Raw genomic sequence first — 16,098 nt, 5'->3', positions numbered from 1 at the left:
AAATACGATATTACCAGAGATGTAGAATTCGTTGGTTCTATTGTACTCATTTTAAAATTGAATTCGTAGTACTGTGGGGCGACCAAGTAAATAATATCTCTGATGGATAAAACCAAAACGCAATGTACTGGTGGTAGGCCTCGCATATGTGAGAGTCCGCCTGGGTAGGTGCCACGGCGATGTCTATTTCTGCCGCCAAGCAACAGTGTGTAGTCATTGTTGTGTAATGTGGGTTGAAGGACATTATAGCCAGTGTAACTACTGGACATAATGAGACTTAACATCTCACGTCTCAGCGCAGTGGAATACCAAACAATATTTTGTATTTCCAGGTGTTGGATGGTGTTTCTTCTGTTTATGGGCGGTCGTATCGCTTACGATCAGGCGAACGGCAAGCTCGTCTCGTCATTCACAGCAAAAAAAAGATTACCAGCAATTTTATACAACCACTAGATAGTACTGTTCCTACCGTACTAGACAGGACTGACTTAGTGGCGTATTTGTATTACAAGCGCGGTTTCAAATACAAGCCAAAACAGAGATAGGTATACATTTTTTCTGCTCAACATAAACACGAATCTGGAATTTGTGCCTATTATGGCGGTAAGCTCGCCCCCATTACATCATGGCGGAAAGTAGTTACCTATCCTAGCCTCCACCTTTCGGCGATAAAGGCGTGATATGTTTTGTCGGCCTGATGTGTAGCAAACGTAAGACTGTCCATCCGTGACCACTGGACTGACGAGTTGAAGCATGAAAATGTACGTAAGGCACTGCCGGATTTATATGTTTTATGAATGTAAGTCACTTTATTTCCGCCGCCCCATGTAGGTAAAATACTTAATAATTTTTCATTTATTTGTATTATGGAAGGCACTTAAGTTAAATAAACGAATGATTAAGTAAATCGAGTGAGCGTCCTCTGAAATCTGCCGCCCCTAAGGGCCTATTTACAAATCCAGGACTGACGTAAGGAAATGTGAAGGAAAGTGCAAACTTATAAAGGTATTAAAGGTCTGCATGCTATGTTTTTCGGGCCAAGACTGGCTTATGAACTGATGACTACTAATGATTGAGGGAAAATGCAGATACCCCAGTCAAACTGTTAGCTCTAAACATTAGAAATAACACATATTTTAATATAATCTAAATATCAATTTTAACAAATGAGTCATTAAATTGCATGTTACCCTAGTTAGGAATAAATGTCGGTAGGTTCAAAACCCAAGGCACGCCTAACTTTTCCAACTTACTTGTGTATTATTAATCATATTTCGCGTTTATTAACCAGTGAAAGAAAACATCGTGGAAATCCCACATACTGAGAATTCTCCATAAAAAATGTCATAATTATTTCTATCGACCGCACGGTATAGTGCCTTCACTGTACCTGATGGTAAGTAAAGATAAGCGCAAAAATATGTCGACCAGAAAGATATTATCAACTTCAAACGGCCAGCACAGTTAACCGACCTGCGTTATTCTTATGAATGTAGGTCTGACCTATATTAGGCCAGGATGGTGGACTAGGGCTTGAACGCTCCATAGTACTATATGCTCTTTGGCCTAAACCCTATCAGTACTAGAGGAGACTCGTACACATCAGCGGGTAGAATATAATACAGGACCCATAGTTGCATATATTTTTTAACGAAACGTGATTAGGGAAAAATTAAACACCGTATTGTAAACAACTAATGTTTATTACAAAAGTTATTAAATTGTCAGCACATTTATTTACAGCGAAATTATATATTATTCAAAAATAAAACTGAAAATGATTCTTAATATAATTGTCATAATGTTTAAATTTGTACTCTGGTTTTTTTTCTGGCATAACCATTCTTCACAATTTCCAATTTGAGGTTAGAGAAAAGATAAGTACTAGATTTAAAGTTCTAAATTTATTTAAAAATGACGTGAATTATTCAGATATTTAATTAATCAAATTAGCTCTTTTAGTGTAATGAAAGAAATTAAAACACTGTTTTTAAACGCACAAGATAAAAATAAAAGCTTAGTATTACTTTAGGTGTGATTTTGGAGTCATTCTGATCACTTAAATTATACTTATTAAAGCATTAAAAATAAATGAAACGTTAAAATACAGGCGTAAACATTTCACAATCATTACATATATTTTACACAGACTGTTGCAAATGTCACACAGACTGTTGCAAATGTCACACAGACTGTTGTAAACTATAGTTTGTATATACGATAAGTATAGCACGTTATAAAGTATTTTACTTCTTTCGTCTATCCAAAAATATTGTGTCTAGCAACATGCAGCAGTTTGCTGGACACATTCCTGTTCTTATACTGAACCTTACAACGTAAACACTCAGCGCAACTCAGGAATAGCCATCTTCAAAAACCTGTCCAGATCTGGAAACTGTTGAACTACAGTGTCGTACCACACTTTGTCGTTAACGTCTCTGTCGTCTACATAGCTCACGTGTGCGTATGTGTACGGAGCGAACGCCAGATGATTCTTTATACTCAACATGTCGTCAACATTTGGTACATATTGTCGTAAATTTTTGGTTCGTTCCTCGTCTATTTCCATGGTGGAGACGACTTGGGATCTGTAAAGCCAGCTCAGCATATCCTCCGTGTATGATTGTAGAGTCTCTATATGACGACAGTAGGTCTCGTCTCTTTGCGTTAGTAACGACTTCATTCGGGTGAAGATTTTCTTGTACCTAAAAATGGATTAATTTTAGCAATTAATTAAATTAATATTGAGAAACTTAGCTTGTGTTTCTTTGAAATTAATATTAATTAATTTTATTGGCTGTAGGTATTTTTATAAAATCTTTGCCACTAGGATGTTGAAAATAAAGATTTTTTTAGATTTTATCACGGTTTTATAAACTAACTTTTTTTCCGACATGTCGTAGACTATGGCCTTCATGGTCTCGGGAAGGTCAACGTCCGGAGAAAATTATAATATGAAAACCGAGATAAAATTCGTACAGTAGTTTTATTTCAATTTGTAACTTCGAGTAAACATAAGAAATCATTGTACTAGGATGTTACTTGGAATATATACAAATGTTAGTATATAGTATAGTTACAGTATCATGAGCGCGGCCATGTAGTCGAGCAGCGCGGCGGAGGGCGCGAGCAGCGGCAGGTAGAGCGCGAGGCGCGGCGGCAGCGCGTCCGGCGCGGCCCCGCGCGCGCGCCACGCCGCCGCCTGCCGCCGCGCGCACCGCGCCGCGCTCCACACCGCGCGCATGTCCTCTACACAACATAGTAATGCCACGTTTACACCAGCTTTCGACAAATATCTATTGTTTATAGACACTGTGTACTGTGTAGGCTACACTATTAATATATTGACTACTAAAGGATGCAGAATGTTGCGTTGAACTGAACGCAAATGTCAGTGCCGTTTGACATCAAAATCACACGGTATAGTGCCACAAACTTATCTGGCCCGGTGGCCGAAAGAGGAACTAACGACATCGTTTTGAAAAGACAATCTGCCTGCCATTCGCTGACATAACAGCGACTTTCTCACCGGGCCAGATAAGTTTGTGGGACTATAGTCTCTCGTGTTATATTTCTTGTCATATGCTAACAGGGCTGGCTAAGTTATTTAACAACTATGAATATGGTCATGCAAGCGGGAATCCCACTTGGTGGGTATCGCGGCGGTGATAGGATTAATATTTCATTTTGATTATCATTGCAACATTGAAAACAAAATCCGCACGAATTTCGTTACTAGCAATATTCATAAATGTATACTTCTAGATACAAAAAGTTTATTACCTGGGTTTGTCTGTAGTTCTTTCCCGCACATGTCGCTTATTTCGGCCGCGAGTTTCGGCAGCACCAACGCATAGTTGCCGTTCGGTGAGCCGGCGCCCATGAAGTGCTGTCGTTGCCGCGTACTGCCAAATACCTACAACATATTATTTTAATTGTATATCTATGTCGTTTTTCTGCGTTAATTATATTGAATATTGATTAAGTTTTTTTTTATACACGGCAAAGTGAACCCATTGCACCTGATGGTAATTGGAGTGGAATTTCGATTGATAAGACATGATAAACCCTCGGCAGTTGATACAATTATGCCGGCCTTTTAGAGCCGGATATACACACAGGCAACACACTTACATGGGCCACTATGTTGGGTTTTAGCACCTTGTGTACGTTGGTCGCTATGCGGGCGGATATAAAATATATCTTACCACCAGCAAACCTGATGAATGTATACTACTAAAAAAAAACAACTTGATCCACTAATATTGCTTTACTTACAAGATTGGTGTACATGTTTGTGAGGCTTCTGAGTATCGCGCATTGTTCGATGGGCTGGGCTCTGTGGTACGTCTTTGTGAGAGGTCCCACAATGTACCCAATTTGGTCAGGACAGTCGATGCTAATCCACTCCACTAATTCTAATATCTGGAAATAATATTGTCTGTTACTCACTTGAACTTAAGGTGCTCCTTCCAGAAAAACTACTCGAATTTTATAATACACTGGCTTTTGCTCGCGGCTTTGCCCGCGTTAAAGAGTTTTTTGGAATAATTTTACTTTATGGAATAAAAAATGATTATTGATAAGGACACAAAAGTTTAAGAGATTTAAAATTTTGAATTTGTTCTGCTTCTTTGTGACTGACTTTTTTTTTGCTTTGCATTTCGAGACGAGCTTGACGTTCGCCTGATGGTAAGCAATACGACTATTCATAAACAGTACAAACTCCATCCAACACTTTGAATTACAAAGTATTGTTTGGTATTCCACTGCACTCGCCATCCTGAAACATGAGATGTTAAGTCTTATTATGTCCAGTAGTTACACTGACTGTAAGTTATTTCATACCTCTGAAAAATAATCCTTTTCGTTCCACAGAGGTAAGTACTGCGCCAAAAATCTCGTGATAACAGGTATCCCTTGCATCAGAGTGCGTTGTAGGAGTGCCAGGCGGTGCAACAAGTATTTCTTCTCAACATAACTGTGTGGTGAAACGTCGAGGAAACCTGTGGCATTGAAAAATTGTGTTAGCGTTTGTCAATTAATTTGATTTTAGTAAATGATATATTTATTGATTTATGTTTACGCGAATTTTAGATATTGAAATAAAACTATTTTTCATAAAATTATAATATAAAAAATAAAGATAAAATCCCAAACATTGCTTTGTTTAAATATTAGATATATTAAAAATTTTAGTGTGGTATAGATAGATAATATTGTAATTGGTATAAAGTTGCTCGTAATAAAGCATTTGTGGTATTTGGACATTTTTAATTAAAATCAACTTTATACCAATTACAATATTATCTAGTCTTCCCGCAACATGCATGGCGATATTTATTTCTAACTACTTATTAAAACCTCACGAAGCAACTTCTGGGCAATCATATTTCAACACCGATAATTTCTATGTATTAACTTAAAAAAATAAAAATATTATCACTCCAGAATCCCATAATAGTGAAAAAAATCTTAATAGAGAAATAATCGTATTTTTTTTAAATCCGTGCAAAGTCTAAATGCCGCGTGCAAAATTAAATTTTCCATAAGCATAGTACAAATACGTGACTATAAAGATTGAACTGGTATACTGACTCATGTTGAGCAGATGGTGCAGGTCGTGCGAGAGGAAGGCGTGTTCGTGCGGCGCGGCCACCGCCAGCAGCGTGAACCCCGCCGACGAGCCGAGCAGCGCCCGCAGCCGCGCCGGACGGCTCGTGCTCTGCGCCAGGCTATACTGCAGCAGCGACACTGGCCTGTACACATCACGTAGCTGTACTTATCGATATCAACTTACTATAATCAATCTAATAAAGTTGAAACACTTCACGCCTTTTTGCCTGAAAAGACAATCCTACAATCAGTGCACCCACTTCTCAGACCGGCATATACAACCAGTGCACCCACTTTTCAGACAGGCATGTACAACCAGTGCACCCACTTTTCAGACCGGCATATATACAACCAGTGCACCCACTTTTCAGACCAGCATATACAACCAGTGCACCCACTTTTCAGACAGGCATGTACAACCAGTGCACCCACTTTTCAGACAGGCATATACAACCAGTACACCCACTTTTCGCAATATGTATTCCTTCTCATGTCGTAATAGCTGATACTGAGCAGAAAAACCCAATTTCACATTGCCCGACCTGAGATTCGAACCAAACCCTTTTGAGCACGCAATAAGACTGCGCCACTGAGGCAGTCAAGTCTAACAAGGATAAGATATAAATTTTCAAAAGATATTCACAATTCTATGGCTCCACTTCTATGAACGGAGAATGCAAGCAAAGCTATCTCCTCACCCTAAATTTATTATTCCTATGTAGTGTTTTATTTATTTATGTAGAATTATTGAATCCACCTCTAAAAAATTTAAAGTTAAAAGAAACAAGAGTTTGAAATGATCACTATAATTTTTTATGACATTTTCAATAAATAAAATTATAAGGTATTAAAAATATTGTTATAATGAGTGCTTAAAAAAAAAAGCAAAAATAGGCTAGTTGATTGTGGTATGGACTCTCGAGACAAATGTCCACAGATTCAAAACCCAAGGGTACACACTTCTGACTTTTCAAAACTGTGTGTATTTTTTGTGAATAACAAGCAGTAATTTAACAGGGTTTAACTGTGACGAAAAACATTGTAAGGAAACCATCATACCTGAGGAGTTCTCTATAAGAATTATGAGAGTTTGTGAAGTCGAATTTGCACTGGGCCGGTGTGGTAGACTAAGGCCTAATCCCTCTCAGTAGTAGTGGAGGCCTGTGCCCACCAGTGGGACAGTATTTATTGCAAGGGTGATATTATATTGGCTACTTACTCAGAAAAATCTAAATAATTCTTGGGTGGTTCTTTATTTGCGTATTGTTTTGCGCCAATATTGAAAAACTCGACATTTGGTATTAAAGGATCTGCTTTCTTATTTCCTCCACATTTCTGTAATTGAAAGAATGAAATTCGTCAAAAAGGTGACAATTAAAGAATGTGTTATGCACTATTTTGCCTTTACACTTATATCACTATTATATTAGTACATAAAATAAAAGAAATAAATAAAATTCGCCTAATGAAAAAATCCTAAAACCCTTGAAGAAAAACTAGTATAAACAGGTAAGGAAATGCTTCATATACTATGTAGTAGTTCAACTGCAGGCTATTTTTCTTTTAATTAATATCAGTGAATAACAAGCTGGATATTAACATGCCCTTTATCTTATTTATTAAAAACTCAATTAAACTTACAGCATTAATTGGATTCATCCACATCAAATGTTCTTTCTCTCTGCATGTGTTATTCCTTCGCTCCTGAAAAGGTTTAACAATAACTCTTATCTTTTTAAACTAATTATAATTATTTATTAACTTATTAAAATATATCTTAAGTTTTTGCAATAGGCAATGACTCTTAGCATGCAACAACAATAAACATATCCTTACTTAGTGGACTAGATTATAACGGGAGAATATTAGTTTCTTACCTGACACTGTTTAAATTTATTTACGAGATTAGCATTTATATTCTTGAATGCAGTGTGAATTGAGAGTGCAGGCACATCTTCTGGCACACACTCTGGTTTGTAAGACTTAAAAAGGCCCAAAAGAACTTGCAGCTGTCTATACATATTCTGAAAAAACAAACACTCAATTAAATTACAAAAATAATTGCTCCTAAATGTTTGATGTTGATCCTTTACAAATGTTTAAAACTTTGTAAAGGTATGCTATGTTCAATAAACATAAATTGCTGAATAAATTTGGATGAAATTCTATGTGTGGACAAATCCCGTCATGTGTAACATATATTTTAAAGTAAAACAAAAAGCACATTACCTTTTTACCCTCTCTCATTTTTGCATATTCTAACAATTCTGTCACCCTCTTTCTTGTCACATCTGATGGCTTCGTCAAAGTATACACCAATTTCATTACATGTGGGGTCTGTAAAAAATATTCTGCATTGCATATCCATAACAAAATGATATTAAATACCGATAGAATATAGGCGGTAGGATATATTTTATATTTGCCCGGATAGTGATCACCATACACAAGGTGTTAAAACCCATACATAATGGCCCACATTAGTGTCATGTTCCGAAATGTATATCCAGTTCTAACAGGCTAGAATAAATGTAGACTGTCATGGAGTAATCATCTCTCATCAGTCGACATTCTATTGGACCCCACTTCACTTACATCAGGTGCAGTTGGGACACTTAGGACTATATAACAAAAAAATATGACTACACAAACCTCGAGTTGAAAACTTCCTTTTTGTGTATGCATTAAAAAAACAGTCATTAATGGTAATGTATCTATTTAAATGGTTGCTAAAATAACCAGATCTCATCATTATGAAAAAAGGAATTTCAATCTTAAATATTATATTATTAAGATGTATAGTCCTTAATAATTGATTTATAATATTTACCAGCGCCTCATATGTCAACATAGAGTAGAACAACTCATATCCCAGGTCTAAAGTGGTCATGTCAATGCACCCATACTCCATTGCAGCTGAAAATAAGATTTTTTAACATAAATACTCTTAAAGATTTAATATTCATAGCATAGTAAAAAAAAAATGGTTTTTATAAATTAACAGAATACAAAAATGTGCTAAACACATCAAGTTCATATTAAGTTGAAATAGTAAATGCCCATTTAAATATCAAACTTTTACTGAATAATAACCAAATTAATATAATAATTATATTATCCATAGTCATATTCATGAACAATAAAATATGGGGGTATTGCTTACCAGTAATCCAATCAAGTACAAAATTTATTTTGGAGAAATTGTTCTCATTCCCATAGTTAGCCAGAATCCATTGGAATACATAATCTATAGTACGCTCTTCTATCATGTCTTCAGGTACCAAACAAGTACCAAGACATGTCCATTTTGCAAATGCTGAAAATAAAAACAAATGTGTTATTTTCAATGTAAACTTTTCACGGTTAAAACTGTATTGTTTAAGTAAGTAATCCTTTAAAATTAAATACAAAAATAGATAAATACTCAGTCTAAGCAGACATAAAATTTCTTATCTAACATTTTTTTTTTTTTTTTTTTTTTCTATTTTAATGGCTACAAGCACTGGGTTGCTGTGCTACGCCAATGACAACAAAGTTAAGGAAACGATTTTTTATACATATACAAACGTTACAAAGAGTATAAAGAATTTAGAATACAAGTCAGTTAAGCTGAAAAAATAAAATAAATTATTGTAAAGACTCTTTGATTGTAAAGTATATAATAAATGTGAAAGTAACTACTTGATACTTGAAATGAAATTATAGTTTTATGTCATTTTCTACAATGAAAGAAGATATAGCTTTGTAAATATCAATATTAAATACGAGTAAATTAGAAATACAAGTGGGAAGAGGAATATTATGGGATATGAGACGATTTATGAATGAAGAACGATCATAACGTGGACAAGAGAAGAAAATGTGATTAAGGTCTCCGACCTCCTCACCACATTCACAAGCACTACTGCCAATAATATGAAGCCTGGCAAGGTGAGCTGGCGAGCATACATGTCCCAAGCGCATTCTTATAATACAACTAGTAGATCGCTTACCAAGCTTCAATTTGCAAAACCACGGCTTATTAGGTATGCTTAGTTGAACATTTGCATAAAATTTTCCTTTCAACTGTCTGGTTTCTTCCCAATACTTGTCCCAAGATTCTCTCAGAGAAGTTGAGGGAAGCGTAGCCAGATCGCTACAGTAATTTATGTATGGATATACATCCCCATCCATAGTCGCTTCGTTAGCTAAACGGTCAGCTTTTATATTCCCACTTATACCTGAGTGACCAGGTATCCAAGCTAAAACTACAATTAAACCTTTAGAAAGGCATTCATATAGCATTTCTCTTATAGAAATAATTATACTAGATGAAGGCTTAGTTTTGAATGGGAATTTTTCAATGGCCTGAAGGGCGCTGTACGCATCCGAAAAAATTACTGTTTTCCTAAGTTTCAGGAGAAGAATGTATTCTAATGCCTTATAAATTCCATAGCATTCTCCAGTAAATACAGAGCTTTCTGGTGGAAGTTTTATTTTCTGAATAACATTGTAACGAGGATGGTAAACCCCTACACCACAAAAATCTGAGGAAGAATGTTTGGATGCATCGGTGAATATTAGATGGAAATTAGGCCATTTTGTATCTACTATTTCGTTAAATTGAGCATTTGGATTAGGATAGTCTTTTTCAATACCCAATGAGTAACAGATTTCGGGTTTAAGTAAAAGGGATTGAAAGCCATACATATAAAGAGGAAGAGATATAGAACGATATGTTGGAGCTTGAAGGTTAGAGAATTTACGAAAACTAACAACCAAAGGAGGAGTTGACTTATTACGCCAAAAAGGAGAAGTTATAATATATTCAGAAAGAGTTTGGAGTTTTTGAAAGAGAGCATGACCAGAAAATTGAAAAGCTCTAAACAAAAATTTGTCACTTAAAAACTGTCGTCTCAACTTAAGAGGAGGCTCTACACACTCGACTTGAAGGGCATTTATTGGACTCGATTTCATTGAACCCGAAATTATTCTTAGAGCCTTATTTTGAATCGAGTCAAGTCTTTTGAAAGCTGATAAATTACCCGGCTCTAAGATAAATGTCCCATAATCCAACTGGCTTCTAATCAGTGCATTATAAATAAGTTTTAATGAATATGGGTGAGCACCCCACCATACACCCGAAAGACATCTAAGGATATTAAGATTTCGTTCACATTTAATAACTACATAATCACAATGCGAAGAACCTGTGAGTTTGGAATCCAATATGAGACCAAGAAATTTCACTTCTTTTTTTAGAGGAATGGAACAGTTATTGTATTTTATATCAACGTTAGATGTTATATTTTTCCGACTAAATAACACTGTAGAGCTTTTAGAAGGTGAAAGCTCCAGTCCATTTGAAGTCATCCAAGACTCTAAGGAGGTCATTGCCAATGACATGGTAGAGCACAAGTCAGTATGGAATTTACCAGATGTATAAAGGAGAAGATCATCAGCATATTGTAGAATTTTAACTGATCCATTTAATGATGATTCCAGATCATATGTATAAATATTGTATAATAAGGGACTTAAAACAGATCCCTGGGGTAGGCCTTTTGATACTGTTCTTAAAAATTTGGTAGCATCATCAGAATCAACAGAAATATATCTTATTGTTATTAAATTAGAAATAAAGTTAGACAGCATGTCAGGAATTTTAAGATCACACATTTTTTTCGTTAGAACCGATGGAACCACGTTATCATATGCTGACTTAATATCTAAAAATACTGCAATTAATGAGTCATTTTGAGAAAATGCCAAACGGATATCAGACACAAAAATACTGATACTGTCTAAAGTACTTTTCCCTTTACGGAATCCGTATTGGCTATCAGATAGCAAACGGTTGCTTTCGATATACCACTCCAATCGGTTTTTACAAGATGTTCAGCAAGCTTCAACAATACTGTTGATAGAGCTATAGGGCGATATGATGAGCTTTGGGAGGAATCATGCCCTGGCTTTAAAATAGGTAACACAATTTGGGATCTCCAAGAGTCAGGTATGTTACCAGTAATCATTACAGAATTAACTATATTTAAATAATAAAGAAGGACATTATCATTAAGGTTGCAAAAAAATGAATAGGGAATTCCGTCTTCACCTGGAGACGAATCTTTTACGCTGCTTAGGATTCCTTTAAGCTCTGATAGCGAAAACATGGAGTTTAAGTTATGTTTGTCATGTATTCTTGGGGTACTGTAAAGTGGAAAATTTTCTGGAACAGAAGGGGGAGCCAGTTTATCCAAAAGATTTCCGTTAAAGAAGAAGAAAGGGTAGAAAATGATCTTTCCTTAAAAGCTGATCTAAACTTTCTAATATTACTCCAAACAATTGATGGACAGGTATCAGGGGAAATAGATGTACAAAATAATTTCCAGCTTTCGATTTTCTTCTTTTGAAATAAATTTTTGTCTGTTTAGAAACTAGGACATAGTTATCAAAATTTTCAGTTGTCATATTTTTACAATAAGCCCTTTCACTTTCTTTTCTATTTTTGGCAGCTTTTGAACACTCTCGGTCCCACCATGGAGGAGAGGGGATTTTTGGAAGACCTGTTTTTTTTAATGGGAAAAACTATATCCGCAACTTCAATCATAGCTTTAGCAAGAGCCTCAGAACATATGGCTTCGTCATTACACTCAATATCCGGAAGCTGAGAAATTTTGTCATCTAATAATCGTTTATATACCACCCAGTCTGCATCCTTCAGCATGTATTTTAAGCGAGGCGATCGAGTTATATTAGGTTTATTATTTTGAGGAAACCGAATAACAATAGGAAAGTGGTCACTACCATACGAATGAGAAAGGATTTCCCAAGTAAGTGAAGTTGCTAAATTTGGTGTACTAATTGATAAATCAATGGCGCTAAGACCTTCGTTAGGATTAGTTCGACGAGTAGGAGCGCCTGAGTTTAAAACACATAAGTTATAACAATCTATAATATCCATTAGGCCTCTTCCACAATTTTTTGTAGTTGAACAGCCCCAAAACTGATGATGTGAATTAAAATCCCCCAAAATTAAAAAAGGTTTTGGTAATATAGAAATAATATTATCTACTTCTCGAAATATAGAAGGGCATGGGCGAGGAATGTAAATCGAAACGAAGCAAATATTATTAACAGAAGCAGCAACAATAGAAAAATCATTATGGTGAGAAGGTAAATTTAAGGGAGAAAAATGTTGGGAGTTTTTTATGAGTATAGCAACTCCACCATACCCATCTGATCTATCTTCTCGAATGCATGAATAACCAGGAATTCGAAAACAAAATCCCGGTCTAAGCCATGTCTCACTTAAAACTACTAAACTAGGGCTATATTTGTTTAATAAATAAATTAAATCTGATTTATTTTGAATTGCACTTCGGCAATTCCATTGTAGGATGTTGTTCAAGTGAGCCATTGTTACTGATTAATTGTGTTATCTTTTTAAATAATGGGGCAACGTAGGACGGTAAAGTGGTTTGTGACAATGATTCAATTAGAAAAATAACTAAATCAATCAAAGGCTGAGACTCTAACGAAGAAGAGTTGAGATCGTCTGCTTTGGAAGGAGAGCACATCCATTGGAATAAGAATGCGAGTTGTAGTCACTCACTAGAGCTTGATGAGCTGCGCGGTCATACCCTTTTCCTGGCTTCAGAGGAGGACGGGGCTTCTGGAAAACAGTTTTCTTATAAGATTTGTTATGTGGTGATTGAGTAAATGGATATTTAAAATCTTCAGTTCCCGCATTAAGAGAAGGTGGTTCAGACAATTTTAAAGTGTCAGCATATGATTTTACTACTGGTGGATGAATTTTAGACGCTTCAGAATATGACACACAATTTTGCGCCATGTATATTTTTATATTAGATTGTCTAGTTGCTTCAGGACAAGACTTGCTAATAGCAAAGTGCTGGCCACCACAAAGACAACAATAACTGTCATCCACCTCACAGCTACAAGATGAGCCATTATGCTCATGACCACATTTATAACACCTAGGCTTTGATCTACAACTAGTTTTAGTATGTCCATATCGACAACAATTAAAACATTGAATAGTTGGGTATATATATAAATCTACTTTAAGTGCATTATAACACATAAATATGCGCGTGGGAAGAACCTGGCCGTCAAAAGTTAACACCACTGTTTGTGAGGGTTTCCATGTCACAGTCCCATCAACAGTACTCTTATAATTAAGGCGTCGAACTTTAATAATTTCTCCACAACCTAAGGGAACTCTTATATTTTCTTTTACCTCACTTAGGGACATATCACATGGGATACCTCTTACAAGTCCCATTCTTGTGATATGAAATGTTGGGATATATGCCTCATAGCCCTTTTCGGTTAATGCAGTATGACTTAAAAATGTGTTAGCCGATGTACAATTGGAAAATGCCATGGATATTTTATTGCGTCCAATACGCTTTACACTGCCTAGGACAATATTGTCTATTTGATATTTGTGTAAAAGCGACCAAAGCATATTGGATGAAAACTAACATCTTTATTTGTGTCTTCAGAAGATTTTACAATATGAACTACAAAGGGTGCTGCATCTGAATTGGAATATTGCTTTCTTTTAACCTCACCTAAAGAGTCAGAAACGATTGGAAGCGAAGAAGGAACAACTGGGGTTGACTGCACTTGTGAATATGGAGATGGATCACCAGAGTTCTTCTCATCACTGTCCACACAACAACAACCATGTTTGCCAGATTCAATTGCCATTGGGTTATTTCGTTTTTTTGTTACAGATTTTACAAATTCTATGCAGACGTGCCCGTTTTCTTTTATTTACATTGGATGTTGAACAATCAGTATCCATACTAGAGGCAGTATCTACAGTTATGAACTGTGAAGGTTCAGGAACAACACCCCAGGGTCTGGGGGCTCCTTCATCCTGCTCATAATATATTAAATTTTATTAAAAAAAACTTACCAATAGTAGTGTTTCTATTTATACACAGTAAAAATGAAAAGAAATAAGTAAATATATATATACAATATACAACTTAACTGACTAATTTTATATACAAATATTTTTTTTTCCTTTAAGCCAAAATAAAACACCCGCCAAGTTCGAACGTTTCCCGCGCTTTTTCTCTAACATTTTGTATGAACTATGTTATAGGTGCAAGTCATTGTAAAACACAAAAAAGTCTTTATGCTAACTTAAGTTAAGCATTTGAACTGACTACTTAGTTAAGAACGAATTTTCATAGGAAATTGTTTGCATCTTGAACGAGACTAGAAAATTATGAGTGAAAAAATAAACACCAACTAAAAATTACTTACGTATAGTCAAATTCAACCATATTTTCACGAAAGTATGAAACTCTCTGTGCTCCAATCCCACGGTATCAGCGATGTGTGCTAATTCATTTATTTTACTTTGAAACAAGTCCTTGTCGAAACCTTTTTTTAACGTTTTTATGTATCCTATAATATCACTGGCATCAGCCATCGTCAGAATATTTTTATAAAACTGTTTTTAATACCTGTTTTTTTAATAACAAACCACCATGAGAATGTACACAAAACAAAAATTCAAATCGACTAAATACGTTACAAGCCAGATGAAGCTGCCATTTTGACATAAATATTACGTTAGGGATTGCAAATATAGCATAAAAAAATATTTAATCATTCGATTGAACAAATGATGAATTAATATTAATTATTTTTTTAAAAATAACATATTGAAATGAATTACGTAAAGGGATTTGGATGGATTACATCAAAATTACCTCACTAAATCAAATTTCTTATTTATTACTTGGTGCATCTCTCATAATCCCTTAAAATGAATGTAGTTATTGTATGAAGTTATTGATGATTGATTGATTGATTGATTAAGAGCAATCGAAATACCCAACTACAAGTATAATAATGTCAAATCAAATTATTTATTAATATAAAGTGGTTTTATACAACATTGTTATTATAACAACCTGATTATTTCGAACTATGTAAATATTAAATTGAATGCTCATTAATATATTTTTGAAATATATTTAAATTCATACTCTATTCACCAATTTGGAACAAAAAATTTAATAACTAATTAAATACCGAATATTTCAAATTACTAATTAAATAAATCATTCGTTAGTCGTATCTCTAAAACGTTGAACATTTCAGAAAAATATCGACGCTTAGCGTTTTATTTGCAGTAAAACCCTAAGTGGTATGCGATAGTATTTAACATAAAATCACTTATACTTGACCTAGTAAATATTAAAATTTATTTGACGCAACATAGTAACATTATTATTAAATAAAATTTCATGAAATTTGGTGCAAACAGAATTTATAAATAAAAGGAGACAAGAAAAAAATTTATAATAAAACGCATTAGGATTTTTTGAAGTTTTTAGAAAGTTATAAGTAATAAAAGATGTGATTTATTATTTCGGTATAACAGTAAAGATTTTTCTATAATTTATTTAGAATAATAAAATAAAGCAACTATCAAACCCTACTCATAATATA

The 16,098-nt window shown here is 34.8% G+C and overlaps 1 protein-coding gene across 2 annotated transcripts; it reads right to left on the bottom strand.

The window, feature by feature from the left end:
• Window positions 1–1,684: 1,684 nt before the first annotated feature.
• On the bottom strand, window positions 1,685–15,201 carry LOC115443729 (centromere protein I). Of its 2 annotated transcripts, none has more exons than XM_030169258.2 (13): window positions 14,902–15,201; window positions 8,780–8,932; window positions 8,447–8,532; window positions 7,846–7,953; window positions 7,494–7,640; window positions 7,258–7,320; window positions 6,836–6,951; window positions 5,599–5,759; window positions 4,849–5,006; window positions 4,279–4,425; window positions 3,784–3,916; window positions 3,081–3,249; window positions 1,685–2,705 (listed from the first exon to the last, which is right to left on the bottom strand). In XM_030169258.2, exons 1-13 carry the CDS (start codon window positions 15,068–15,070, stop codon window positions 2,345–2,347), a joined length of 1,971 nt encoding a protein of 656 aa, XP_030025118.2. In that variant the 5' UTR covers window positions 15,071–15,201; the 3' UTR covers window positions 1,685–2,344. The 2 variants fall into 2 exon arrangements, with proteins under 2 accessions (XP_030025118.2, XP_037297852.1); XM_037441955.1 differs by lacking the exon at window positions 14,902–15,201 and adding an exon at window positions 9,041–9,104.
• Between the last annotated feature and the right edge of the window lie 897 nt (window positions 15,202–16,098).

This window comes from Manduca sexta, chromosome 23, assembly GCF_014839805.1.
Source record: "Manduca sexta isolate Smith_Timp_Sample1 chromosome 23, JHU_Msex_v1.0, whole genome shotgun sequence".
Classification (NCBI taxonomy): Eukaryota; Metazoa; Arthropoda; class Insecta; order Lepidoptera; family Sphingidae; genus Manduca; species Manduca sexta.
This window is presented reverse-complemented; position numbering and strand designations above follow the sequence as displayed.

What these genes read in the sequence shown, in the direction of transcription:
- LOC115443729 (XM_030169258.2), bottom strand. Translation starts at nt 15,070, where the DNA reads ATGGCTGATGCCAGTGATATTATAGGATACATAAAAACGTTAAAAAAA. An exon ending in ATAAATTTAAACAGTGTCAG is followed by an intron (nt 7,321 to 7,493) that starts GTAAGAAACTAA and finishes AAACCTTTTCAG; the next exon opens with GAGCGAAGGAATAACACATG. An exon ending in CAAACATGTACACCAATCTT is followed by an intron (nt 3,917 to 4,278) that starts GTAAGTAAAGCA and finishes AATATGTTGTAG; the next exon opens with GTATTTGGCAGTACGCGGCA.